Source organism: Vigna radiata, chromosome 8 (assembly GCF_000741045.1).
Source record: "Vigna radiata var. radiata cultivar VC1973A chromosome 8, Vradiata_ver6, whole genome shotgun sequence".
NCBI lineage: Eukaryota > Viridiplantae > Streptophyta > Magnoliopsida > Fabales > Fabaceae > Vigna > Vigna radiata.
In genome coordinates, this window is record NC_028358.1 from 6,335,039 (window position 1) to 6,358,912 (window position 23,874).

Below are 23,874 nucleotides of genomic sequence, written 5' to 3' on the forward strand. Positions count from 1 at the left end.
TTGAAACAATAAATAATAATTAATTGTGTTAAATATGTTATTCAAAAATTAGTACTTGGTAGATGTCCTTATCTAAGTATACAAAATTTATTAAAATGCTTTCAAATAAACATCTAAAAGAAAAATCTCCCCGAATGAGGGTCCGAATCCCCATTGTGACCCGATCCGACTCCATTGGTTATTTGTGTGGAAAGTGATAACAGTTAGAAACACAATATTTGAATGACAACAGTATTTGGCGGGTGAAGAGAGAGGAATCACCATTTTCATTTCCTCTTTATCATCACTCACCATTGTCGTTTTCTTCTTAGAAATAATAATAATAATAATAAAATAATAATAAATGTGGAATCTTGAACATGATTGGTACTCTCCCAAGAGTCTTCTCAGCACTCCCACCCATTATGATTTTCCAGTAAATTATTCACCATCACTCAATCTCACTTTCAATCTTGCAAACTTTGTATTTCTGTATTTATTCTTGTTTTTTTTTTTTTCTAGGGTGATCGCTTCATTCCCAACAGGAGTTTGATGGATCTTGATCAAGCCCAGAGTTTGCTCACAAACAGGACCAAAAAAATTCAGAACAAAAAATTCAATGTACCATTCCTCTTTTTCACACACTTTAGGTGTTTGTTTCTGTGTCTGTTCTTTTTTTTTTTCATGCTTAAGAAACATAACTTTTGAATCTTTTGAATTGTGCCCTTCTTCACTGATATTCAAAGAGTTCTTCTTAGTTTCTAAAGTCGTCAACTTTTTTTTCAGAACTCAAGAAAAACCATTCTTGTTGAAGTTCTTGAATGTGTATTTACTTTTTCCATGGTTGGCTGTGTTTTACCACTACAAAGTACATTTTTTTCTTGCCTCTGGAATATTCGTTGCATCAGATTTTGAAAGTTTTTATATTCTGTTTCCATTGTTGAAGATATCTTCTTAGAGAACTCTTTATATTGTGTGTGTGTTTTTCCCTATAGGATGCGTACAGACAGATAGTGGAAGAGAAACTAAGTTTGGATTCAGAAGGAAAGCCATTTAAGATGTTGGTTTTTAGGGGAAGTCCAAAATCAAGCAGAAAATCCATTCGTTATATTGATGAGATGCGAGAGGAAGAAGCAGCCTCATTGCAAAATAATAGCAATCAACATCACAGTTCAAGAAGATTGCCTAAGGTTTTGTTCATATCAGTGTGTTTTTCTAGTTTTTTTTTTCATAATAACGTTTCTATCGTATATTCTATTTTTAGATAGAGCGATCAGTTCAATTTGTTCAAACATTTATTTGTTGTTGAATGATAGAATTTATATCTGTATAAGCAAAAATTGCACCTTTATCTGCCTTTGGTGTGACATTGCTCTAAATGTTCTTCAGTAAAATCCCTAAGCGATATCAACGCAAATTCTTTACATTTGTGATTGTCGGCCAAAGCAATTCCTGTGTTGCTGTTGACCAGTTACGAAGTTTAGCCAATGAGGTCGAATGTGATGTTTTGCTATTTATCTGAATGAAAAGAACAACTGAACGCAATCAAAGTAATACAACAATTTTGCAAAACTATGAAACTCGTGTCACTTTAAGAACATTCATGTTTAGATAGGAGTACAGCAGAGCAACCATAACAATCTAATATGTCATAGATATATTAGATCATAGATCATAAATGTAGATAAAGACATCACAGAAGTTGTTGTTGTTGTTGTTAAAGGAAGGCTAATTTGATGTCTTGTGATTCTTGTTTTCTTTTGTTTGAGATGATTTAATGTTTATGATGGACCCAATTGGTATTATCATATTTCCAATTAATCCTAATGCAACTAAGTTTAATAAACTTGTAATAATAAGAGCAAAAACTGCTGATAGCAAACTAATACATAAAATGAAAAGGGAGATAATTTTATAACTGGTAGTAACTTGTGTGTTTTCCTCTATATATCCAATATACAAAGCCATGATCTTATGATGTACTCTGACTGGATGAATGATATAACTATACTCGCAGGGAGAATCAAGGATATTGGATGCACCAAATATTAGAAATGATTACTACGCAAACATCATGGATTGGGGGAAAAACAACATTCTTGCTGTTGCTTTAGGCTCAAACATGTACCTTTGGAACTCAGACAATAGTAATGTGACAAAGTTGTTTAAAGCCTCTGGCAACGATTTTCCTACGAGTGTTTCCTGGTCAGATGATACCAAGTACTTGGGAATAGGATTCAAGAGCTCAAAACTTGAACTCTGGGATACAGAATCTTCCAAACCAGTATGCTTCTGTCTATTTATGGGGCTTCTCTAAGATCAACAAGTAGTTAGCTATACACTACAACTATGTGCACATAACTCAGCTTTTAACTTTCAGATAAGGATCCTTGAAGGTCATAGTGAAAGGATAGCAACCATTGCATGGAATGGTCATATTTTAACTTCAGGAAGCCATGACAAGTACATAATCAACCATGATGGTAATCAGTTGTTCCTTTAACCCTTTTCAGATTAGTGAGTGTACAGCAAGGCAGTGATGAAATGAGATAGTATAACATGTTGACTGTTCATCCTCTTGTAAGCAGTTAGAGCAAGAACAAATGTGATATCCCTGGTAAAAGCACACAGAGCAGAAGTTTGTGGTCTGAAATGGTCAAGGGGCAACATATTGGCAAGTGGTGGAAATGAAAATCATATTTATGTATGGGAGTTGTCCAAAATGAGTTCATCCAATTTCTTGCACTGTTTTAAGGACCATTGTGCTGCAGTCAAGGCACTTGCCTGGTGTCCTTATGATTCAGGTGTGCTTGCCTCTGGAGGTGGCACTGAAGATAGATGTATCAAGTTATGGAATGTGAAACATGGAACCTGCATTTCCAGCATAGATACAAAGGCTCAGGCAAGATAGTTATCTGTTTCCTTGTTTTATTAACTGTCTTGTTATCATGTTGCACTAGTTGTTAAGTATTAAGCATTTTCATTAGCAAAAAAGAATAAATCACCATTTTCTTATCTGGACTTGGGCATCAAACTTTCTCTAGCTGAATGATGCATCAAACTTTCATGCAGGTTTGCGGATTAGAATGGAATAGACATCATAAGGAGGTATTAAGTGGTCATGGATTCAGCACAAGTGCACATCACAATCAACTTTGTTTGTGGAGATACCCATCTATGACTAAAGTGGGAGCCTTGGAACGTCACACTTCTAGAGTACTTGATATATGTCAGGTATGCTGCAAGTCATAATATAAAACTCTTGCATCAATGAGTCCAGACTATCTGCTCTGGGTTTTTTAGTGTGGTCCTCTGCTAAGCATTAAAAATATATTGATGTTAGTATGTTAAAATTATTTTTAATATATTTTAAAATATCAAATTCATAGTTCATCAGTGCATTTTGAAGACACTGTAGAGAAACAACACAGAAAAATCTAGCAAAGAATCCAAATTCAACATCAATGCTTCTTTCTGCAGTGTGAATTTTTCTAGCTTATAAGAATTTCATAGGTAACAAAGATTGAGAAGAAAGAACAGAATCAGGAAGTGCACCACTAAAGACAGAATATGACATGCAATTAACTAAATATGCAGCAATAAGAATTTAATCTTTGATTTGGTAGTTACTTCTTGCAAACAAAATTAAATTATTAATATGTTTTGCAGAGTCCAGATGGTTTAACAGTGGTGTCAGCTGGAGCAGATGAAACTCTTCGCTTTTGGAATATATTTGGACCACCTATAAGTAATAACTATGAGACAGATCTGGATAATCTTTTGTCTCTCAAGGTTTCTCCAATAAGGTGATGGAAACAGAGACAATTTTCTTCATTCATGGTTATGTTTTGTGTAAATAGTAACATTGACATTGGTCTTAATACATTAGCATTTTTTTAATTTAACGTTACTGAGAGAAAGAGAAGTATATAAAAGTAGTAGCAAAACATTGAAGATTCTTGTATTTGTTATGACAAAAGAATGGGAAAATCCTCAAACTAGCTTATCATGTTGTTTTATTAGTGATACACCTATTTACGAAATATTTATACGATATTAAATGTATGATTAAGTTCATAATGTACAATACTGCTTTAGTTATACATATGTATATAGTGAAATAAAATGAATAATTATTTAAATATTTCGTTTTAAAAGAAGAAAATTACAATTATAACTACAACGAAAAATATAGAAAGAACAATAAAATATTTATCTAAAAAGATTAAAAAAATGGTTTACTATAATAACTAGAAAAAATGAAATATGGGTAAAGAAACAAAGATAAATGATCACAATAACAAATAAATTGAAAAACCAAAATACGGGCCATGGTCCTCATCCTCTACAGTGAAAAGACTTTTTCTTTTTGCGACACCACAATTTCTAACTGCAGCTCCACAATTTTCAATATCATTTGTAGTGGTGACTTTCGAATCACTTGTTCCAAAAATCTTCTGCAACATAATTCAGAACAGAATTTTTGGATCACATCTCATGGAATACATTTTTCAGAATATATATGATATTTTCCAAATGGAGATATTCAGAACTGAATTTTTAAAACACGCTTTTTGACAGAGGCAGCATGGTGCAAATAGTAATTTTAGTCTTTTTACTAGTAGAAAGGGGATGTGAATAGTAATAATAGGGAGGTAGTAATAATGGGGTTCAGGAAGGAAAAAGACAGTGGAAATTATACGCGCCGCATAGCCCATTTTATGTTTCATTAAAATAAACAAATTATGTCATCTTCATGTTATCACACACAATGATACCACTGCCAAAGCTCAACTATGTAAGATTTGTTTCACCTTTCGGAAAGCATCAAAGTATGATTGGTTCTTGCAAGAGAATCCATAAATTAAGCCTTAAAGCCATCAACACATGTATGCATAAACTATGTATGGAGCACTTAAATTACAACATTTATCATAGAACAAAATTTGCAGCTTGAAGTGATTGAGCCTCTATACCACATCCTGCTAGAGCAAAGAATGTATACTTCTAAACTCCATATGAAAAATATTTTACTCATCTGCACCCAAGTCAGCATCACTGTCAGGATAAATCTCAGGAATAGCTTCACTGCTCCTTGGTTTCTGTTCATCTCTTTTATTCCTCTCAGCCTCTTTCTCCCTCTCCACAATTCGAGCCTTAGCTTGTTCAAGTCTTGAGCTGACTGAATCCCAAGATACAAGCTTATCCATGAACACTGATATATAATCAAGGCGCTGGTTCTACAAAGATATACAAAGCAGTCAAAGACTATTGAGAAGAATTATCAAATATAATAATCACAGTGTGATTCTCTGAACTAAAATCTTACCTGAAAATCAATGTAGTAAGCATGCTGAATAAAAGTGAAATATTATCACAAAGTCAGCAAACATTTTACCAAAAAATTAAATGATAATGTCCTCAAATCCAGTAAAACAAAGTAAACTAGATTAGTACCTCCCAGACATCAATTGTAAGGAGTGGCTGCAAGAAATTAACATTGAATCTTGTCAGACATTGTAACCATGATGCTGAGGTCTTACCTTAGCATTCATGTTTTGATATATAAAATGAATTTTGGATATTATAGCTCATCCTTATAACTTACATGATAGTAGTTCCAAACAAGAGGGTTTACAGCATTGGGAGTCTTCACCACAACCAGCTTCTTGTCCTCCTCAGATGGAAGAGGATTCACAGCATTTCCCACATCAAGTTTGCTTTCTTTATCTATATATGAAAAGTAAAATGAAAAGGCCACTTGCTAGGTTAGATATACCAAGAAAATTAAAAAGGAATCCCAGAAAATCAGAGAGTATGATCAGAAGGGTATTTTACTCACAGGCAAGCCATGCCCATCCTGAACCAAATTGTGTTGAAGCAGTAGTCTTGAACTCGTCAAGGAAGTTTTCAAACGAACCAAAGTCTCTTTTAATCAGCTTTAGAAGATCCCCAGATGGCTTTCCACCACCGCCGGGTTTCATGGACTCCCAGAAGAAGTCATGGTTCCATGCCTGCAAAAAGCTGAACATGATTTCTATGCAATGGTTTAGAAAAATAGACAAGACTTTATGATTACAAGAATGCATGCCTGTGCTGCATTGTTGAAAGCCGGAAGAAAGTCACCCTTATTGTACGAAATAACTACAACGTTCTCTAGTGACTTCTCATCTAGATCCGTTCCTTCGATTTGCCTGTTCAGATTATCTACATAAGTCCTGTGATGCTTCCCCCAATGATATTCGAGTGTCTCCTGACTCATAATAGGCTCCAAACCATTCTGAGAGTTTTCATTATGCAGTATTGGTAAAAATATGTAATATCAGTCCAGTATAAACATAAAAATTTCCACAAGTACAAGACATATGGTAGGTCATTGAAAAAACTACATGAAATTCTTGTGGAACTGTTTAATCAGTTCAGTGTAACTGATGTGCTGCACAGAAAGAAATTAAATGGCTAGTTATAATAAACTGAAGTCTGCCCAATAGAGTGATGGTGATTATAATAATTCAAGTCAATGCGATATTAACTTCAAGAAAAAGGTAAAGCCAGGCCAAATCTAATTTTATGGCAAATGCTACGTTTCATTTGAAGCACAGTTCCCCTTAAAAGTTTGTCAACTTGAAGGAGAAGTTTGCCAACATGCTTCATTGGGAGAAGCACACCACTAAAGCAAGCCATTGTAGCTGGTGAGTCCAAAGCCTTATAAACCACACACCAAAATCTCATTTCCAAGGTGAATTTCAAGTCCTCTTTCAATTGGATAATAAATGGAGTAATGGACAAACTTTGATCTTACCAGTGGATATGGTGGTGGTTTCAGCTCAAACTTTGCAGTGATTTTAATACGTCCAGCTTTCCTTATACATCTACTCTGCAGCATTGAACATATTTTCATAAAATTAAAGGCCAATAAAACAATATTCATCTTACATTTTTTTTCTTTTAAGAAGATAAAAGAGTGAGAGGTTAAAATAGGCAAATTTTTAAACAGGCATGCTTTTCCAGCCAGAAAATTTAAGTGAAGAGTCCAACATGATCAGACAAACTCCCCAAATCATAAAATGTAGTGGTAATCCATAAAAAGGTTGTATTGGCCATAAAGTTCGAGCATTTATTGCTGAACTGAAGGTCAGTGTTTGTTTACCAATTTCGTTCACATCTTTTCCATAACTCGGTTTTCTAATAGATCAACTTACACATTTCAGCCGATTTTACCTCAATAGGCCTGGAAGTTTTCTGTTTATTTATAGACTCTTTCTGGTCTCTAGATTTGAGGTGTTCTTCTCACAACATAATATCTATATGACATAAAAGGATACTAAGCAACGGGTGATGACAGATTTGAGTTTCAGAGATTCCAGAGACCCGGTAAACCACACTTGGTGACAGTAAGAAACCAGCCTCTAGCATCAAACATTTCACATTTTCGTACATTCGGAGATCGAAATGAATAAGTATTTGTGTTTGAGAGCTATTAATATACATTCCGCAATACAACGATTGGGAAATGATATTACCACTAGGAAAAAAGGCCAATATCTTCTTTCAAATGCTAAAACTAAATATATTATGCAGTACAGGTTTAAGAAACTAAGAGAATGTCATTGTAATGAACATGTTCTTTCTGGTTCCTATAGCCCCACAGCATAATATTTACAGGAGAAATACTAGCAACACACTCTCCGTCACACTCTGCACACTCGTAATCTTATAGTTTTCAATCATTTTTAATCAATCGCAGAATGTACAAAGTGTTATACTTAAAAACATTGAGTATTCCAAAATTTTGAATGTTCCAAAAGGCAACAAATACTATATTGCTTAGTATTCTCACTTTCAAAGAGTTTACATATGAAGACTCTCCACATACTTTCAAAGTGGATTAATTACGTGATTGAAGTTGTGGACATCCTAGAAGTTCCTATTGTACAACAAATAGTCCAATAAAGGGTTCTCTACTTTCTACTTGTTTACAAGAGCCCAACCAAAAGGGCACTCTAGCAAGGAAGAACTCTTATTTGAATTGCTTTCAATATGGATTCCATTGGTAAATACAGCAAGCAACAGCAAAAGACACATGGTAATAAAAAAATCAACCAATACTATTACTTTCTATTAAAAAAAATCAGATAAATAAGAGTTTGATCCTTCGTGAATTTAAAATTTTGATTTCTAGTCCCTCTGAAAGTTTTTATGAACTTTAAATCCACTTTTATTGCTCATAATCAGTACCAGACAAAAATGGGAACAAAAGGCTAAACTTTAACTAACCATGAGCGATAAAAATATGAGGAACTGAAAATAGGGAACAAGTAAAAATCTGAACTTGACGAGAGAACAAAAACTTATTTATCCCAAAAGAAAAAAAAAAGAATATTTCTTAAAATGGTAAAATTGTGCGTTGGAAATGGAAATGGGTGAGACGTAATGGTTCGAAAGCAAACCTCTTTCTTCCACAATTTGAAGGTACCCAAAGAGAACCCTGCTAGCCAAACGAGAAACCCATGTAAGAGAGAGAAAGAGAGAGAGAAAAGAGAGAGAAAGGTGGAACCTTGAGTTTGGCGAGGAAGCAAAGCCGAAGTGGAAGGGGTGGAAAGGCAATTCATCTCTTCTGCTCTGCCTCTGCTTCTCACTGAACTGTTTCAAAATATTTTGGCTCTCCTAATCTTCTTGTCTGTAACACCACTACAGTATCAGACAAGATACTGTGGAATACATGGTACAAACCTCGTTTCTACTTTTCTTATACTTGTATTTTACCTCTTTATTCTTCACTTTTCTATTTTGTTATCAATATTTTCATTTTTTTATTTACCTTAATCTCATACTGAAGCTTTGTTTTGACTGGATATTCTTCTGAAGAAAAAGGAAAGAAAAGAGATAAGGAGGGTAAAATAAAAAGAGAAATATAATAAAGAAATTATAGGTTTATGATTTTAGGTTTCTTAAATTTAAATAATTCTTATTTTGGCATTTAAATTAAAAAAATAATAATTTAGTTCATTTTTTTTTTCTAAACACTAAATTTAAGAAAAATTTTATTTCTTAATATAAATAAACTATTACTTTTCAAAAAATTATATATGTTATTTTTTATTTTAAAAAAAATAATGAAAAAAAAGGAAATTATTTCTCTTTCATTTCAAGTTGTGTGAAAGCAATTTTTATTGAGTTAGACCTTACCCCTTCTTAAATTTAATATTTTTATCTTTTCTATTTATTATCACTTTATTTCTACCAAAACAAAAAAAGTATTACTTGAAATAGGAAGGAAAATGCTATGCAATAAGAAACAAAAGTGATGTCCATATATGACTATTATTATATATATAACTTAATTTTGTTTCATTTTATATTTGTACCTATAAATTGTACAAAAACACATCATGCTCTAAAAAATTTGTTTTTATGGTTGATACTGAGGGACAGATGAATTGTATTAAAATAATAATAAAAGTATTTGCGTGATTATATAGTCTTCATTTTGGAGGGGATTATGAATTTGTTTCATCTTAAATTTACTTATCTATCTCTCTAAACATTAGATAATGGATCTTGTTAGATTTTAACATTAAGATCATACTTCAAAAGATTAGTTTTTCGCAGATTCCATGTCCAAATTGCAAACTTTTTTACACAAATTAATAGGGTCATAAATCATTGTGCTCAATCCTTAGTTGAACCCTGAATATTCTTACCAAACAAGAATAGATGTGACACTACAGACATGATGAGTAAAGAATTAATAGATTTAATGAAATAACACAAATTAGTGGTAATTCTATGTTGAAGAAAATCTCATGGTAAATTGTTTTATGGTGCTCATGAGGACTTTATGCCCAAACCCTTTTCCTCGGGGCAAGATCTGATGTCTTTATTTCATCTATCTTTGCAGCAACGATAAAATCATTCATACTTAAACCTCCTGCAAAATTTTGAACCATTTCAATATCATGTTACAAGATGAGAATACATTGACATATTTAAGGATGTGAGAACAACATCTCTTGATCATATAACAACAATAATCTGAACAGTTTACAAGAGATTTTAGGTTTAGACCTCAGCTACATCATTGTATAAAAAACTGCATAATTATCAAGATTAGAAATTCGCAGTCATATAATACTTAAAATGATCAATATTTACTATTCTCGTTTAAGTGCCTCCCATAAATGAACAACTCATATACACACATAGATGATGTTCCCTGTGGGGGTTGAGTCCTCTACCAGGAACTTGCAACTAGTAACTAAAACAAGTGCTAAGTAGAATGAAAGCAGCAACTGATTATATAAGGATTTTGATGAAATGCAACTAAAATGAAAATATCCTATGCTATTGAATGTGTTTAACAAGGGTAGTTCAAGTTCAAGTTTATTGCTTACCGATGGAAGCCGTCCATAGTTCTGCCCTGACTTGATTTGGTTGTTCCAAGTAGATATTAGGGAAATGGCCTGCAGCCTCAACAACCTTAGAGATCCTGTTAATTAGTTCAACCCCACATTTAAAATCTCTCAATTTCCACAAGCACTGAAGTTTATGTCTACCTTCCTCATTCACAAGTCTCCAACCCACAACCTAAAAAAATGAAAACAAAATAAGTCCTAGGAAGGTGGAAAAAGTACAAAAGGACCATCACACAGATATCCATTTTGTTTCTTCAAAACACAAGTTTACAACAGGTAAAATACTAAGTTTTAAAGTCCTCTAACCGACATGCAAATCAGTATTTAGCACTGAAAATGTTAATTGCAACTAAAGCAATCCACAAGAAATATGCATCACCTCACTTTCTAAATCAAAATTCTGAATGTCAAACCACTGTAAACAACATGAAAGAGATATTTTTGCAACTGTGTTTCAAGTAAAAAAACATAACTAAATGTACTGTACTACAATAACATGGTCAGACTTTAAAACTCCAGAGGCGGAATATTAACAAACATTGACCATAAAAATGCAACTATCTGCTGCTTCAACATTACACATAATTCCAATGCACAGTTATCATTGGACTATACTAACTTGTGCTGACTCAATCAAAAGTTTTCAAAGTTTTCAAAATCCGATTACACATATGATGCTTCTCTGTACAGAACCAGATTACATATGATGCTTATCAGTACAGAACCAAACTAAAAAATCCATATTTTCAGAGTCTAAAAAAATTTGAACCATCCCAAACATGCAATAGAATCAACAGCAATTTAGCATCACTTGACTCACTTAATTCATATTCATAATAAACAACAATGTCATCTGGAACCAAAAAGTAAATCATCTTGTTTCAACTCTAAAGACTAAACGGATAACCAATCATCGCTTTTATATGACGAAAGGTAGAGTGTAGACACACTAACATAACTTGAGTCTGTTTGGATAAATTTTATGCAGAAAAAGTTTAAAGAAAAATAAAATAAGTTTATTATTTTAGAACTAAATTTCGTTAACGCATATAAATCAATCAACCGTTCCCATATCAATCTTACACAACCTAATTTTTTTTATTTAATATCAAAAGTGTATTTCTTATATGTTTCTCTATAAAAACAGTAGGAAAGAAAGAAAAATAAGTTTATCTACAACTTAAAAACAATTTACGCATTAAAACATTTTTATCTAATTTTCCTAAAAAAAAAAAAAAAAAACTTGCAACTGTTGGAGGGTACATTTCAAATTGTCTCTGGCAGCGGGTACTAGCAGGTTGATCATGTTACATCGAATCATGCTACGCTTTCAAGCAAAAAAGAAAACAAAAAAAAGGTTACAGCGTGTATTTTACTCCCAGCCATAGTTTTTATTACAGAAACACTAATCCAACAGTTGGTATCACAATTGAGAAAAAACTGAGATAGTTAGAAACCTTTTTTCTTATTTAAAATTTCTCATCAGTTTGTCGACAAATACCTAGTGATTCATTTCATTTTAGCAGAAACTAACTTCATTTTTTGTATGAATTCTATCCCGTGATTATCTAGTAATCTCTTGGAAATTATGAGTGATGAGATGTAGCTGCTACCTTTCTGACGAGCGTCTGAGCGTCCTGTTCTGAGATGGGGGGTTGCAAAGGGGAAATGGGAGCACAGTCCTGCTGCGCGAGAGAGAGAGCAGAGATATTGGGGATGAGGATTTTGTGTTCGGTGCTGCTGAATCCCAGCACCTTCTCTCCGAACGAGCTCTCCAATTCCGCTGGAAAAGGGTCCCTCGCACCGAAGTCCCCCAGGAACTTGTTCGCGTCGATGGCGCGCGTCACCACCAGCGACGGCGCCCGGTTTCCGCGGCGACTGAGCGACGGGGCGCGTGTGGGCCACGTGACAGCCTTGGGGTGTTTCCCAAGAAAGACATGGTTAAGATTGAGATTAAGGTTAAGGTTAGATGCGGTGGCCATCTAAAAGAAGAACAGAGCAGAGGAGGAATTGAAATGGAGAGTGTGTGACCTTGTGAAGAAGAACTGCAATATATTATATTATCTAGTGGTGGAGGGAACTCTGCAGCCATTTTTTCTTCCTTTTATTTCTAAATTAAAAAAAAAAATGCTGTTGGCTAATATATTAGTGGTTGGGATGAATTTTTCATTCAATCCAAATCTATGTTTTCAGATTTTAAATATTTGTTTGGACAAGCTTAATTTCAGTCTAAAGATATCAGCATTCCAAATTGTATTTTAATCTTTCTTACTAATATTTTTTGGTAGAATAAAAATGCATCTTCTTTTATATTTTCATTCTTAATGCTATATAAAATTTTTGTTATCTCTGTAATATCTACTATTACTTACGTGCTTAATATTTTTTTTACAATAATTAAAATTATATTTAATATCAAAATTATATACATTTTGTCTATTCAATATTAAATATTAAAAAAAATTATATAAACATATCACAATATTATATAAAAGATAAAATATTTTTAAAAAATGTGTTCATTCTATAAATAAAATAAGTGTACAAACCCAAAAGAAAAGTCTATCTACTAATTAAAGAGAAAATTCAAGTGTATAATCATATAAACATAACAATAATTATAATCTTTATAAAGGTAAGTGTATTAAAATATTATATATATAATCATACATAAATAAAGCACACACAATTATAACCAAAAGTAGATAAGTTAATGTTATATAAACATATATAAATAATTTTCATTTCAATCTCATTCAACCAATACAAGCAATATAGAATCATGTCATCACACCATTAAGAGAAATATAATCAATAAATGTAAGGATTTAGAAAATAGAATATTAAAGTTGGTAGGTGTTTTAAAATAATAAGATCAAGTATTATAAAATTTAAAAATAAGTTGATTAAATAAATAGAATTTCTTAAACTCATTTTATTATCTTAAACACTCACGTTCTCTTTAAAATACTATTCTCTTGAAGTCTACCATTTCTCTAAGAGTTCTAAATCCTCAATCATTTGTTTGACGACCAGAAGGTGCTTAGACGATCATTGTAACAATGTTTGTCTATCCATCCAATCAATTTTTAATTTAGAGCAAGTAAGTTTTGACTCATTTTTCTCTTTCATTCTTAGTTTAAGATCATGCGTTGTAATCCTTTGTTGCATGTGATTCATGATCTCTTTTCCTTATTCTTGGTCAATTTAAGTTCCTAAGCACTCTTTCCATTTTCAATTAGGTGTTTCGTAGGTGTTTGTAGAATTTCCTTACATTTCAAGTAATCGGTGATGCATTCTTAGAGTTGGGAAGTTTCTTGTGAGGTAAGGGAAGTTAGACTTTTTCTTTAATTGATGTTTGTGGTGTAAGTTTGGTGTTTGTATGAGTATTAAATTGATTTGGTGTGATTTATATTTTTGTGCTAATGTTAACTCATTTGAATGGGTGTATTTGAGTATTTGATGATGAAATTCTGATGTGAGATATCTTGGTTGATACTTTGGTCATGAATTGTATGGGAATATGTTGTATTACTGATTGAAATGTGTGTTGTAAAGTTTATGGAATAAGGAGTTGAAAATCTAGGAGTTTTGGTAGTCAAAATGGAGGTTTTATATGCATTTTGGTGAGATAATGTTTGGATGGAGAAATCTAGTATTGTAGGTTTGTTTATATGTTATTTAAGGTTTGTTAGCACCATGAGTTGGTATAAGTGTGATAGGAAAATTGGTATGAATCAATGTGATGGTTTTAGAAGATTTTAAGTTTAAATAAGGGGGTTTTGACATGTGAATTTTGATACAAGGTTTCTGTTTTCGCATTGTGAGCTTGGACATTAAGCGACTATACCAGAACATGTTTTGATTCTTTCTTTTTTTGTTTTTTTTTTTATAACTTTGAGCTATGCTTTGACTTTGAGGATGGTGTAGAAGTATTTATTGTATTATATGATGATTTATTCTCGAGGTTATGTATGTATTTGATGTATGATCAGTGATGTTATATGTTGGGATTCAATGTGAAAGTATATGGATATATGTATGACTTCAAATGGTTTGACTGTTAGTAAAGTTAGTTTCAAGGAGGGACTCTTCGGTGTTGTTTCAAGTATCTTTAGTATGAATGCAGGGAGCTCGGTCTTAGGGATTATCTTGACATTCTAATGGTCATTCATTCTCATATAGAGAGGATTAACACATGTGGTGAGAGTAGCATGAGGTCTTAGTCTTGGGTGCTTCCAATATGATCCAAGGCGTGAAATAGACTAACCTTGTGAGTGTGGTAGGGTGAAACCCATTGGCAATGACTTTGCAAAGCAGTAGAAGCCACCACAATTGCACAATCCACCATAGCTCAACATTCATTCTAAGTCTGGACAGTCCATTCATAATAGTATCTTGCATAAAGTGTTTAATGATTGTGTTGTGATATGTTTGTCTTATGTACAATGTTTAAATGGGTATACATATAAATATCATTAATTGTTTGTAAACTAGCTTACCATTTTTGCTTGTGTTGTGTTTGTATGTTTTTTTACTCTTTGCTATGATTATTTGGTGAATGTGATTAGAGGGATATGAGGTCTCTTTGAAGCAATCTTTGGACAGAGGAGATGTGAAAGTTTAGTTTGCTTAGACTAGCTCTTGTAGATAGCTTTTGGTTTAGTTACCCTGTATATAAAGTTTTAAATTTATAGTTATTTTTGGATGACTATAAATAATGCTTTATAATCTTTTCTCTAATTGATCTTTTATATTAATTATGTGATGATTCTTATATAGTTTTATGCTATATTTTGATATATTACAATAACAACACTAGACTTAATATTCAGACTTATGCAATTGCTCGAAGCTAGAAGTTGTACACTTGTTGTATAACCCTCAAAATAATAAATGATATGATATGTCAAGACTTTACCAAATCACACAACCTTCTTTTAACAGAATTTGTTCTCTATAACTTAATAGAAAATGGGTCATTGACCTACTTGACCAGTTATAAGAACTTCTTTCACTCTTCACCACCTAGATCCTATTATTTATACGAGATTATGGATCTAGTAGAGTTAAGGATAACTTTAGACGAGTGTCCTTAACAATTGCATAATACTAACTATCTTACCATACCCTTCCTCCTTGGGAAGAATATGGTAATGCAACCAAAAGATTATCACATCCCTATATATTGGAATAACCTCCTTGAAACCTTTTAGAATTTTTGACCATTGCCATTCATATCTTCAAAACACATATCTACAAAACATATAAAATCATTTCATCACATTGATAAACTTTACACTTCATATCTCACACATTTATCATTCCCAAAACACACACTTTTATATCTAGAACAACCCAAGACCACAACAACACAATGACTTTCTAACCCGTCAAGTATAAATGTTCTTCATAAAAGATAAACCTAAAATTAAGCAATCGTAAGAGATAAGCTTTGCTAACTATAAACCTCAAATCAAATAGCTTAATGGTTAAAACTAATAATCATATGCCTAGGACCTATTGTCAAAATTTTAACTCGATTCGACAGTTAACGAAACGAGAATCCTAATTTTTACGACATGACTTAGAGTTGAAAAACTCAACTCGTTCAAGGAAAAAGTTTCTCTTGTCTCTTTGTTAAGCTCAAATTTAGCACTTATTCAACGAGACTACATAACATATACCACTAAATTTGTAATTTTTGACATTTCCAAACGAACCAAAAACCAAAACTCATGATGTATAGAAGTCACATATCACACTAAATTTGTATTCAACAACTCATCTCAACAAAAAACTATAGCATTCACAAATTCACTTCTCTCTCCACATCTTAAATATAACTCTACATTTAACCTTTCATGTAAACTCAAATATTAGAAAAAAAAAAATCAATTCCACACCTTTTTAGATCACTGAACATACAAGGAAACAAATTCTATCTTCTACATATTATACAATTATTATGACCAATCCTAATTTCAACTTAGACTTATCAAAACGAATTTTACATTCTAAATACTATCAAACTTGTTAATTGGTTAAACAATCCAACATCTCATACTAATTGACTAATTTAATTATGAAATCACAGTTTCAATATTACAATGCAATAATTAAAACACCCATAAAAGGTAAATAGGTATTAGTTTGCCCAAGACATTTTTTCCAAACAAGAATTTTCTATATAATTAGAGTTATGAACCTATCATTATAAAAATTAATTTTAGTTATTAAAAAAACTTAAATCCTTTAATATTAAAATATCACAGTGTTCTATTTTAAATTAAATTATCATACTCTTAAACCGTTTTATAAGATATCACAATAAAAAATTAAGGATAAAAATAAATATATATTCTTTTAAATTACTTATCAAATTAAAAATATATTTTGATAGTTTTAAACAAGATAGATAATAAAACAAATATGAAAAAAATAATATAACGGATATATTCCTGTCCACTTTAAAATAGTCAGATATCATCTATATATTTATATAATCTATGGTTTTTTTTTTTATCAAAATCAAACGAATTTAAACAATATATATATATATATATATATATATATATATATATATATATATATATAATGATATAATTACATTAAAAAATTGTATTTTCTTTTTGTAAGAGAATCAATAATCCTTTTGTTAAATTATATTGATATTAATTTTTTATTAATAGAAAAAATGGTAATGTCTGTTTTTTTTTTTTTTTTTCTTTTCAAACGTCTCTTGAACTTTTGTTTGTCGAAATTTGTATGTCTTAAATTTTAATTCACTTAGCTTAACCAATAACCACTAACAGAGCCCAATAAAAAAATGGATTAAATTAAACTGAAATCGAAAGAAAGAAGCAAAAGAAGGAAGGGTTTTCAGAAGAGTAGAACCTAACGGCGTGCGTAAAGCAAAGACGAGACTGAACGCAAAGGCGAGCGTATAGGAAACCTATTCATTTTCGAGCGTTACCAATGGCCTTCAACAACGCACTCAGATCCGCCGCAAAACTCATCGCTTCTTCTGAATCTTCCATCTCCACCTCAGGTCAAATCCTCCCTTTCGATAATACTTTTGGGATTTGTAATTTGCAAATCTTAATGTAATTCGTTTCTGCTTTTACGATGATGTTATTTGTGGTTGTTATATGATGAATTCGGTTAAGGATGCCGAGGATTCTGTGACGATGAGGTGTTTTTTTATGGTTAGGGTTTTTTATTTCATAATAGAAAAGAAATGGTTGATTGCAGGTCACGATGTGTTCAAGATTGGGATTTTTTATTTTGGGGATTGGAATTTAATCAGTTTTATAGGAAACTGTGAGTGGTGACATACATACTTTGGGGATGAACGCGATCAGTGAGAGGAAAAAGTGTAGGGCTGGATTGGTTTTCAATTCGAGCTTTGTTGTGTTCGTTTATATTGATTGTTGAGTTTGAGGGGAGAGGTGTTGGCAGTGACCTTAGTTGATGGATGTTTTCCAGTTGAATGTCGAAAACTGGACCAAGAGGCAGTGCAGGTTTGCGACTATCACTTTTCTGGCTGTGTTCCTTGAGACTAGAGGAGGTTTAGCTTGGTGAATTTCAAGTGGGGAATGATTGGGGTTGATCACGTTCAATGGTGAAATAGTAATGATTCAAACAAGGGAGCTGGATAGAGATGAGACCATGTAAACCTAGAACCAAAGGACTTCTTGTATCTGATAATGTGTCCTTTTGTACTGCTTGGAAAGGGTGATGTTTGTTGAGGTAGAAGGAGTTTTGGTTTCTGTTGCATGTTTGCTGTTTTTTCTTTGTTTAGTTGTTCTTCTGCATGTGGGAGGTATGGCTGCATAGTGCATACTTCTACCCTAAATAGACCCCTCTATGGTTGAGCTCCATGCACTAGATTGTCGTCCCTCTCCTCTTTTTGGCTGCAAAATGTATACTGTTGGATGAATTCAGATGAGTTTAATTTATGGTTACAAATTCAATTGGTTGTTGATAGTACAGAAGAGTTGCCTTTTGAAAGAACTGTTATTAAATGAAGGGAGCCAATTAAATCTTGTTTGTAGGATTTCTTTGCAGGAAAGACTGTTGGAAATGCTTAAGCTTTTCTTATTCTCGTTAATTGCTGTAATCAAATTTTCAACCTTTCTTTACGTACCTGAGGCTTTCGTATAAATGTTTTATCCTGTTAAACTCACATTTATAATCAGGTTTTAAGTTCCAAATTCACTATTGTATTTATTGGGCATTTAGTTTATTGAACGTTTGAGAGTTCGTAAGAGAAGGAATATAAAACAAATGGAAGGGGAAGAGGAAAGAAGAAAAGGGGATGGAGTAATTAAGACTAACTTTCCTTTCCTTTGTTAAATTGTTTATGATTGGTTACTTACGATCTTTCAAGTCGATGCATAATGCAGAAAGTCTTGGTTAAAATTAAATGATGATTCTTCGATTACTTCCTCTAATCTCCAAACACTCCCAAACAAAGGCCTTCTCTATCCAGATCTACCCTTAAAAAAATATATGTTGGATATTTAGCGCCTACTGCTTCTTGTTCCAGTTGCTACCTAAATGTTTGTTATATTTATTAGGTTGCGATTTGAATTTTGTGTTTTTTTTTTTTAACATGATCGAAAATTGCTGTATATTTAAGCTTGTTAATCCACTTACTTTGATAAGTGTGTAGAAAATTGCATATAAATACCCTTTTAGATCCTTGGAAATTGGTTATTTAACAATCCTTAACATTTACTGATATCCTTACACACACAATTGCATATCAATACCCCTTTTAGATTCTTGGAAAGTCACTGTTTTCATCAGAGTTCCGCCTTCTTACTGGAAAATAATAATATGTTGACAGTGAGCAGAGGTTTTCATTCAACTCCCATGAAGAGGATGGGGGGTGGACATGGCCATGATGAGCCCTATTATATTCATGCAAAGCACATGTACAACTTGGACAGGATGAAGCACCGGGGGTTGAAAATGTCCCTTGCTGTGTTCTCTGCTTTCAGCATTGGTGTTGCAGTTCCTGTGTATGCTGTCATTTTCCAGCAAAAGAAGACAGCTTCTGCCTAACTCATCTTTCGCTTCATTTGCAACAATAAGGTGGATTTGGGGATCCTAGACTAGACTATTGGTTTTGGTGTTTATTATTGTTTTCAACTTTGTTTATGTTCAACCACTATGTGGATTTTCCTGGTATATCTGATAATAATCAATTTCTATGCACATCTGTTTCATGCGATTCATCAATTGTTTGATAATTTGATTAATTGCATGTTTGCAATCAGTTCTCATCTGTATATGGTAAGAAGGCCCAAAAAGCAGTAAAACCGAAGTGTTGTATTTATTTTGTTTTTATTTCGATTTTGAAGTAAATTACACAGCACATTCTTTTTGCACTTCTAATTTAAATCTTACGTTCAAATCTATATCGTTAAACCAATTTTTTATAGAAAGAAATGGAGGGAAACCAAATATTTTCAATATTACTTCTTTTGCTTGGGAGGGAGACTTGATTAAAGGGGGAAGAAATGAAAGGGTTGTCTCGCATTTTTGTTTACTCAAATGTTTGGGGAATTTTGAAGAAATAAAATGTAGATGGATCTCGGCCTATAAAATATTGGAAGTTTGCTTGATATCATCTTGGTCCACAAGACCGACCATCTGGAGATTATCTTAAGCCTCCATGAAACCATTTCGACTCATACTTACCCTTGATCATCTTGGACAATAACTGAGATGATATCGACATCAATTATGACTTTGCAAAAGATTAGGAATTAAAACGTATTAGTAAGTCATTAAATAGACTAATTATGATAACTAATTAGTCTTTTTCAACTTTTTTAGTAGTTCTTTTTATGGCATTTTTTATTTTATTTAAATTTTTAGAATATTTGTAATATCAAATTTAGATTTAATAGTTTATGTTTAAGTGATTTTACACTTATTATTATATGTCGTATGTTTTTATAATTTTAGATTTATTATTTGGTGTTGTATGTTTAAATAATTTTAAATTTATTAGATTTTTATTATTATTAGGTGTATTGTTATCTTATATTAATATTTTGAATATAGAGTGAATTTTAGTTCTCATTTGAATTTTAATATAAATGACTAAACTTTAATCATTTATATTAAATTTTGAATTGTCTTATTGGACTGTTTTGAAAAAATTATTTTCATAATTCACTATAATGTGATCTTGAGCAATCACTTTCATTTTGTGTATTTCGAAAACTAATGTGAAATGCTATTAAAATTCTATTAAATTATGATGTTAGACTTTTTCATATACATGTTAGTCAATTATGATTTTTTTTTTTCTGAATAGGTAGGGTCTCACGTTGTGAGAGTTAAAAAATTGAGATTGATGGAGTTTGTTACAAACATAATATGAATCGAAGCTTGATGAATGAACATCTCATCACTAAAGAGTATGAAAAATGGGTTTCTAAGTTTTTGCAATATGCTTAAGAACACACAATTTCTATGAACATGACATATTTTTGTCCTTATGTTCGTTAACTTAATATGTCAAGACTTAGACACAATGCATGATCATTTATTCATCTCAGGTTTAGTAAGGAGTTATATATTTGGATTTGGCATGGAGAAGTATTACATAAACTTATGACATCATAAGGAACAAATTATGTAGACGAATAGATCAGTGGTCATTTATAAGACATGGTACATGATGTTGGTGAAGAAAATTGGAAGAACTCATTTATATGATTCTCTTAAGTCCGATTTAGAGGAAAAGTTTATCCAAAATGCTCTAGCTTTACACTACTATCAACAGCTTTGAAATTATTCAGTTTAAAAGCAAGGAATGTATGGAGTAATGAAAGTTTCACATAATTGTTGCAGTTTTTAAAAGAGATACTTTCAGAAAATAACATGTTACCAATCGGTAATTACGAGGAGAAGAAAATTCTATATCCAATGGGTTTTGGAATACCAAAAGATACATGCATGCCTTAATCATTGTGTATTGTACAAAGATGAGTTTGCTTCACATAAGGCATATCCAACATGTGGTTTATAGCGGTTTACAAAGAAAATTGATGAAATAGTGGTGATGAAGACACCTACTAAGGTGGTGTGGTACTTGCATATAATGCCTAGATTGAAGCGACAATTTTCAATTAAAGAAGATGCGAATAACCTAAAATGACATGTTGATGGATGAAAATATGATAATCTTCTTTGACACCTAACTAATGTCAACCTACAAAAACACTCAAACCTTAATCCTTTACAAGAAATAACCTAAGTTCCTTACTAAGCGTCAATCCCTTAATCACCCAACAAATAAACTTGCATTAAGATCTATGGTTTAAGATAACTAATGGACCATGTTCAATCCCTAGATACAAACTTCATTATATCTTTTATTTCAAGTCTAGGTTTCACAAGATCCTTCCTAAAACCCTATGAACCACAAATCAAGCTAAGAACGTCCCTATTTAAGCAAGTATTAAGCATATAAACAAGAAACTAACATTCAGAGTAATACACGTATATATAATTAAAGCATTTATAAGGTACATAAAAGTTCAATGGCTAAAAAATATCCTTAACAAGATGAGTTAGTTTTTCATTTCCATGGAGAGCCTCAAGCTTACAAAATGGAAAATGAAAGAAGAAGGAAACACAAAGAGGAATAAAAGATTGTTCCCATAAGCCCCAAGTAGCCTCCATGAGCTCCTATAGTGAAGTCGCGCCTTCAAACTACCAAAGACCCAACTTCCTTCGAGTTTCAAGAAGATACAGGGCTTTACTTGCCACACTAGCACACACTGCACAACATAGGTCTTTCTAAACACCAAAGTTTCTCTTTGGAAAGTTCTCATTCACCAGTGGAGTTTGGGCCCTCGGTAGTAGGCTCTCAGGAATGAGCCCTCTCAATGGCAAGGAGGTGGCACCCAACACCACTTGAACTTCCAAAACTCTCCTTTTTATGTTCTTATTGCTTCTCTAGATTTTCAAGCTCTCTGATTTAGTATAACGTATTCTTGTCACCAAAATAAAATAAAAAAGAGGCCTAAAGATATAAATTAATAAGTGTAGCCTAAAATAGAGGTATTTACAAAAGCAAGGTAAAATTGAGGATTTAAGCAAATTGTAAGCCAGAAAAGATATGATTTTGTCAATAAAATAAGGCTCAAATAATGGTAAGAATTAATAATATCATTATTTACCCTCAAAGTCACATCCATATCTTCATCTTCACCTCTCTCATTCATCAATGTTCATCAATTTTCCTTCTTAAAGCATCGAGAAAACATAAGCACAAAACTTTATCTACCTCTTTATTTCCATTGTGTTCCCCTTACAGGCTCCATCTTTGCTTCACACTTCAGGAAAAACTTATTGACAGACATGATGAATGTCAAATGTAGAAACAAGGGAGCACACTTTGAGTGATAACTACATCAATTTATTTGATGACCCTATGACATTTTTAAAACTTTTGTAATATATAAGAAACGGGCTTCCAAAAGGCTTCAGGAGGTTCTCACTTCATGCTTTCAATGGAGAGATAATGAAGAACTTGGTTAGCACGGAGCATGGAGGAGAGTTGTGAAGGTCGGTTATAAAAGGAAAAACTTCAAGATAAAGTTCATTGTATAGAGAGATCCTATAAGGACCTTAATGAACAATTATAATAAGTTATGGTAGATAATCAAATACTTCAATATGAAATCATTTACAAGGAAGGATCTTTTGAAGATATCAATTAGTGGTTTCAAGATAAATTCATTTGCAAGGAAAGTAGGGTTGACAATGCAGGTCGACCCAGCTAGTTTAGGCCCACCCCATAATTGGCCAGAAAAATGTGGGCTGGGTTGCCTCACCCCACTTTTAGAATGCAAGCTGAAAATTCTGACCTACCTTGTATAACTATTGGTTTGTGGGCCAACAAGCCAACACACTTTTTTCTTCTTCGGCCTTTTCTCTCTCCGCTCTACCATCCTCACATGATTTTTATTACTCAAATCTGTTCTCCTTACACATATTCCTTATTCCATAACACACCTACCATTAACATAAGCCTTTATCACATGTTAAATTATGTTTCCATAACTCTTCCCCTTCACTCTGGCATGTACGTTCTTTACACAACATTAATCCTCTCTTCATTTCTCCTTTGCCTTCAGATTCTCTCATTTTCAACACCAAGCTCTCCATCATCTTCTCTACCAAGCATTGGTTTCATTGCCCTCAAGAAAGTTGGCGAATTCATTCGTTCAATCAAAAGACAAAAATTGGATGCTCATACGGCAGTTCCACCATTGCTTTTTCATGCAAACAAAGCTTCCCCATAGCCAAATCATGTGTATGATATACAATAGAAAATAATTTCAGAAAACTACACAATTATCACAAGCAATTAAACACAATTTCCCAAACTTCATAAACAATGCAAATCATCGTTGGGAATTATTTGCTTCAACATCTTCATTTGATT

The 23,874-nt window shown here is 32.4% G+C and overlaps 4 protein-coding genes across 4 annotated transcripts; 2 read left to right on the forward strand and 2 right to left on the reverse strand.

The window, feature by feature from the left end:
• The first annotated feature begins 235 nt into the window (after positions 1-235).
• LOC106771663 (cell division cycle 20.2, cofactor of APC complex) lies at positions 236-3,977 on the forward strand. The gene is made up of 8 exons (XM_014657661.2): positions 236-415; positions 502-600; positions 975-1,169; positions 1,997-2,263; positions 2,360-2,462; positions 2,568-2,881; positions 3,052-3,213; positions 3,649-3,977. Exons 1-8 carry the CDS (start codon positions 344-346, stop codon positions 3,787-3,789), a joined length of 1,353 nt encoding a protein of 450 aa, XP_014513147.1. The 5' UTR covers positions 236-343; the 3' UTR covers positions 3,790-3,977.
• A 691-nt stretch (positions 3,978-4,668) lies between these two features.
• Positions 4,669-8,722, reverse strand: LOC106770847 (superoxide dismutase [Fe], chloroplastic). Its single transcript, XM_014656672.2, has 9 exons — positions 8,537-8,722; positions 8,430-8,467; positions 6,782-6,856; positions 6,071-6,259; positions 5,822-5,993; positions 5,588-5,709; positions 5,437-5,463; positions 5,309-5,332; positions 4,669-5,219 (listed from the first exon to the last, which is right to left on the reverse strand). The coding sequence occupies exons 1-9, from the start codon at positions 8,589-8,591 to the stop codon at positions 5,010-5,012; spliced, it is 912 nt and encodes a 303-aa protein (XP_014512158.1). The 5' UTR covers positions 8,592-8,722; the 3' UTR covers positions 4,669-5,009.
• Positions 8,723-9,581: 859 nt separating this feature from the next.
• On the reverse strand, positions 9,582-12,451 carry LOC106772337. Its single transcript, XM_014658703.2, has 3 exons — positions 12,008-12,451; positions 10,374-10,566; positions 9,582-9,910 (listed from the first exon to the last, which is right to left on the reverse strand). Exons 1-3 carry the CDS (start codon positions 12,374-12,376, stop codon positions 9,819-9,821), a joined length of 654 nt encoding a protein of 217 aa, XP_014514189.1. The 5' UTR covers positions 12,377-12,451; the 3' UTR covers positions 9,582-9,818.
• Positions 12,452-17,241: 4,790 nt separating this feature from the next.
• On the forward strand, positions 17,242-19,723 carry LOC106772338. The gene is made up of 2 exons (XM_014658704.2): positions 17,242-17,445; positions 19,249-19,723. The coding sequence occupies exons 1-2, from the start codon at positions 17,373-17,375 to the stop codon at positions 19,464-19,466; spliced, it is 291 nt and encodes a 96-aa protein (XP_014514190.1). The 5' UTR covers positions 17,242-17,372; the 3' UTR covers positions 19,467-19,723.
• Positions 19,724-23,874: the final 4,151 nt, after the last annotated feature.

What these genes read in the sequence shown, in the direction of transcription:
- LOC106770847 (XM_014656672.2), bottom strand. Translation starts at nt 8,591, where the DNA reads ATGAATTGCCTTTCCACCCCTTCCACTTCGGCTTTGCTTCCTCGCCAA. An exon ending in TTGTTTGGAACTACTATCAT is followed by an intron (nt 5,464 to 5,587) that starts GTAAGTTATAAG and finishes AATTTCTTGCAG; the next exon opens with CCACTCCTTACAATTGATGT. An exon ending in TTACAATTGATGTCTGGGAG is followed by an intron (nt 5,333 to 5,436) that starts GTACTAATCTAG and finishes ACTTTTATTCAG; the next exon opens with CATGCTTACTACATTGATTT.
- LOC106772337 (XM_014658703.2), bottom strand. Translation starts at nt 12,376, where the DNA reads ATGGCCACCGCATCTAACCTTAACCTTAATCTCAATCTTAACCATGTC. An exon ending in CTCAGACGCTCGTCAGAAAG is followed by an intron (nt 10,567 to 12,007) that starts GTAGCAGCTACA and finishes TCATTTTTTTAG; the next exon opens with GTTGTGGGTTGGAGACTTGT. An exon ending in ACTATGGACGGCTTCCATCG is followed by an intron (nt 9,911 to 10,373) that starts GTAAGCAATAAA and finishes AAAATTTTGCAG; the next exon opens with GAGGTTTAAGTATGAATGAT.
- LOC106772338 (XM_014658704.2), top strand. Translation starts at nt 17,373, where the DNA reads ATGGCCTTCAACAACGCACTCAGATCCGCCGCAAAACTCATCGCTTCT. An exon ending in ATCTTCCATCTCCACCTCAG is followed by an intron (nt 17,446 to 19,248) that starts GTCAAATCCTCC and finishes ATATGTTGACAG; the next exon opens with TGAGCAGAGGTTTTCATTCA.
- LOC106771663 (XM_014657661.2), top strand. Translation starts at nt 344, where the DNA reads ATGTGGAATCTTGAACATGATTGGTACTCTCCCAAGAGTCTTCTCAGC. An exon ending in CCACCCATTATGATTTTCCA is followed by an intron (nt 416 to 501) that starts GTAAATTATTCA and finishes TTTTTTTTCTAG; the next exon opens with GGTGATCGCTTCATTCCCAA. An exon ending in TTCAGAACAAAAAATTCAAT is followed by an intron (nt 601 to 974) that starts GTACCATTCCTC and finishes TTTTCCCTATAG; the next exon opens with GATGCGTACAGACAGATAGT.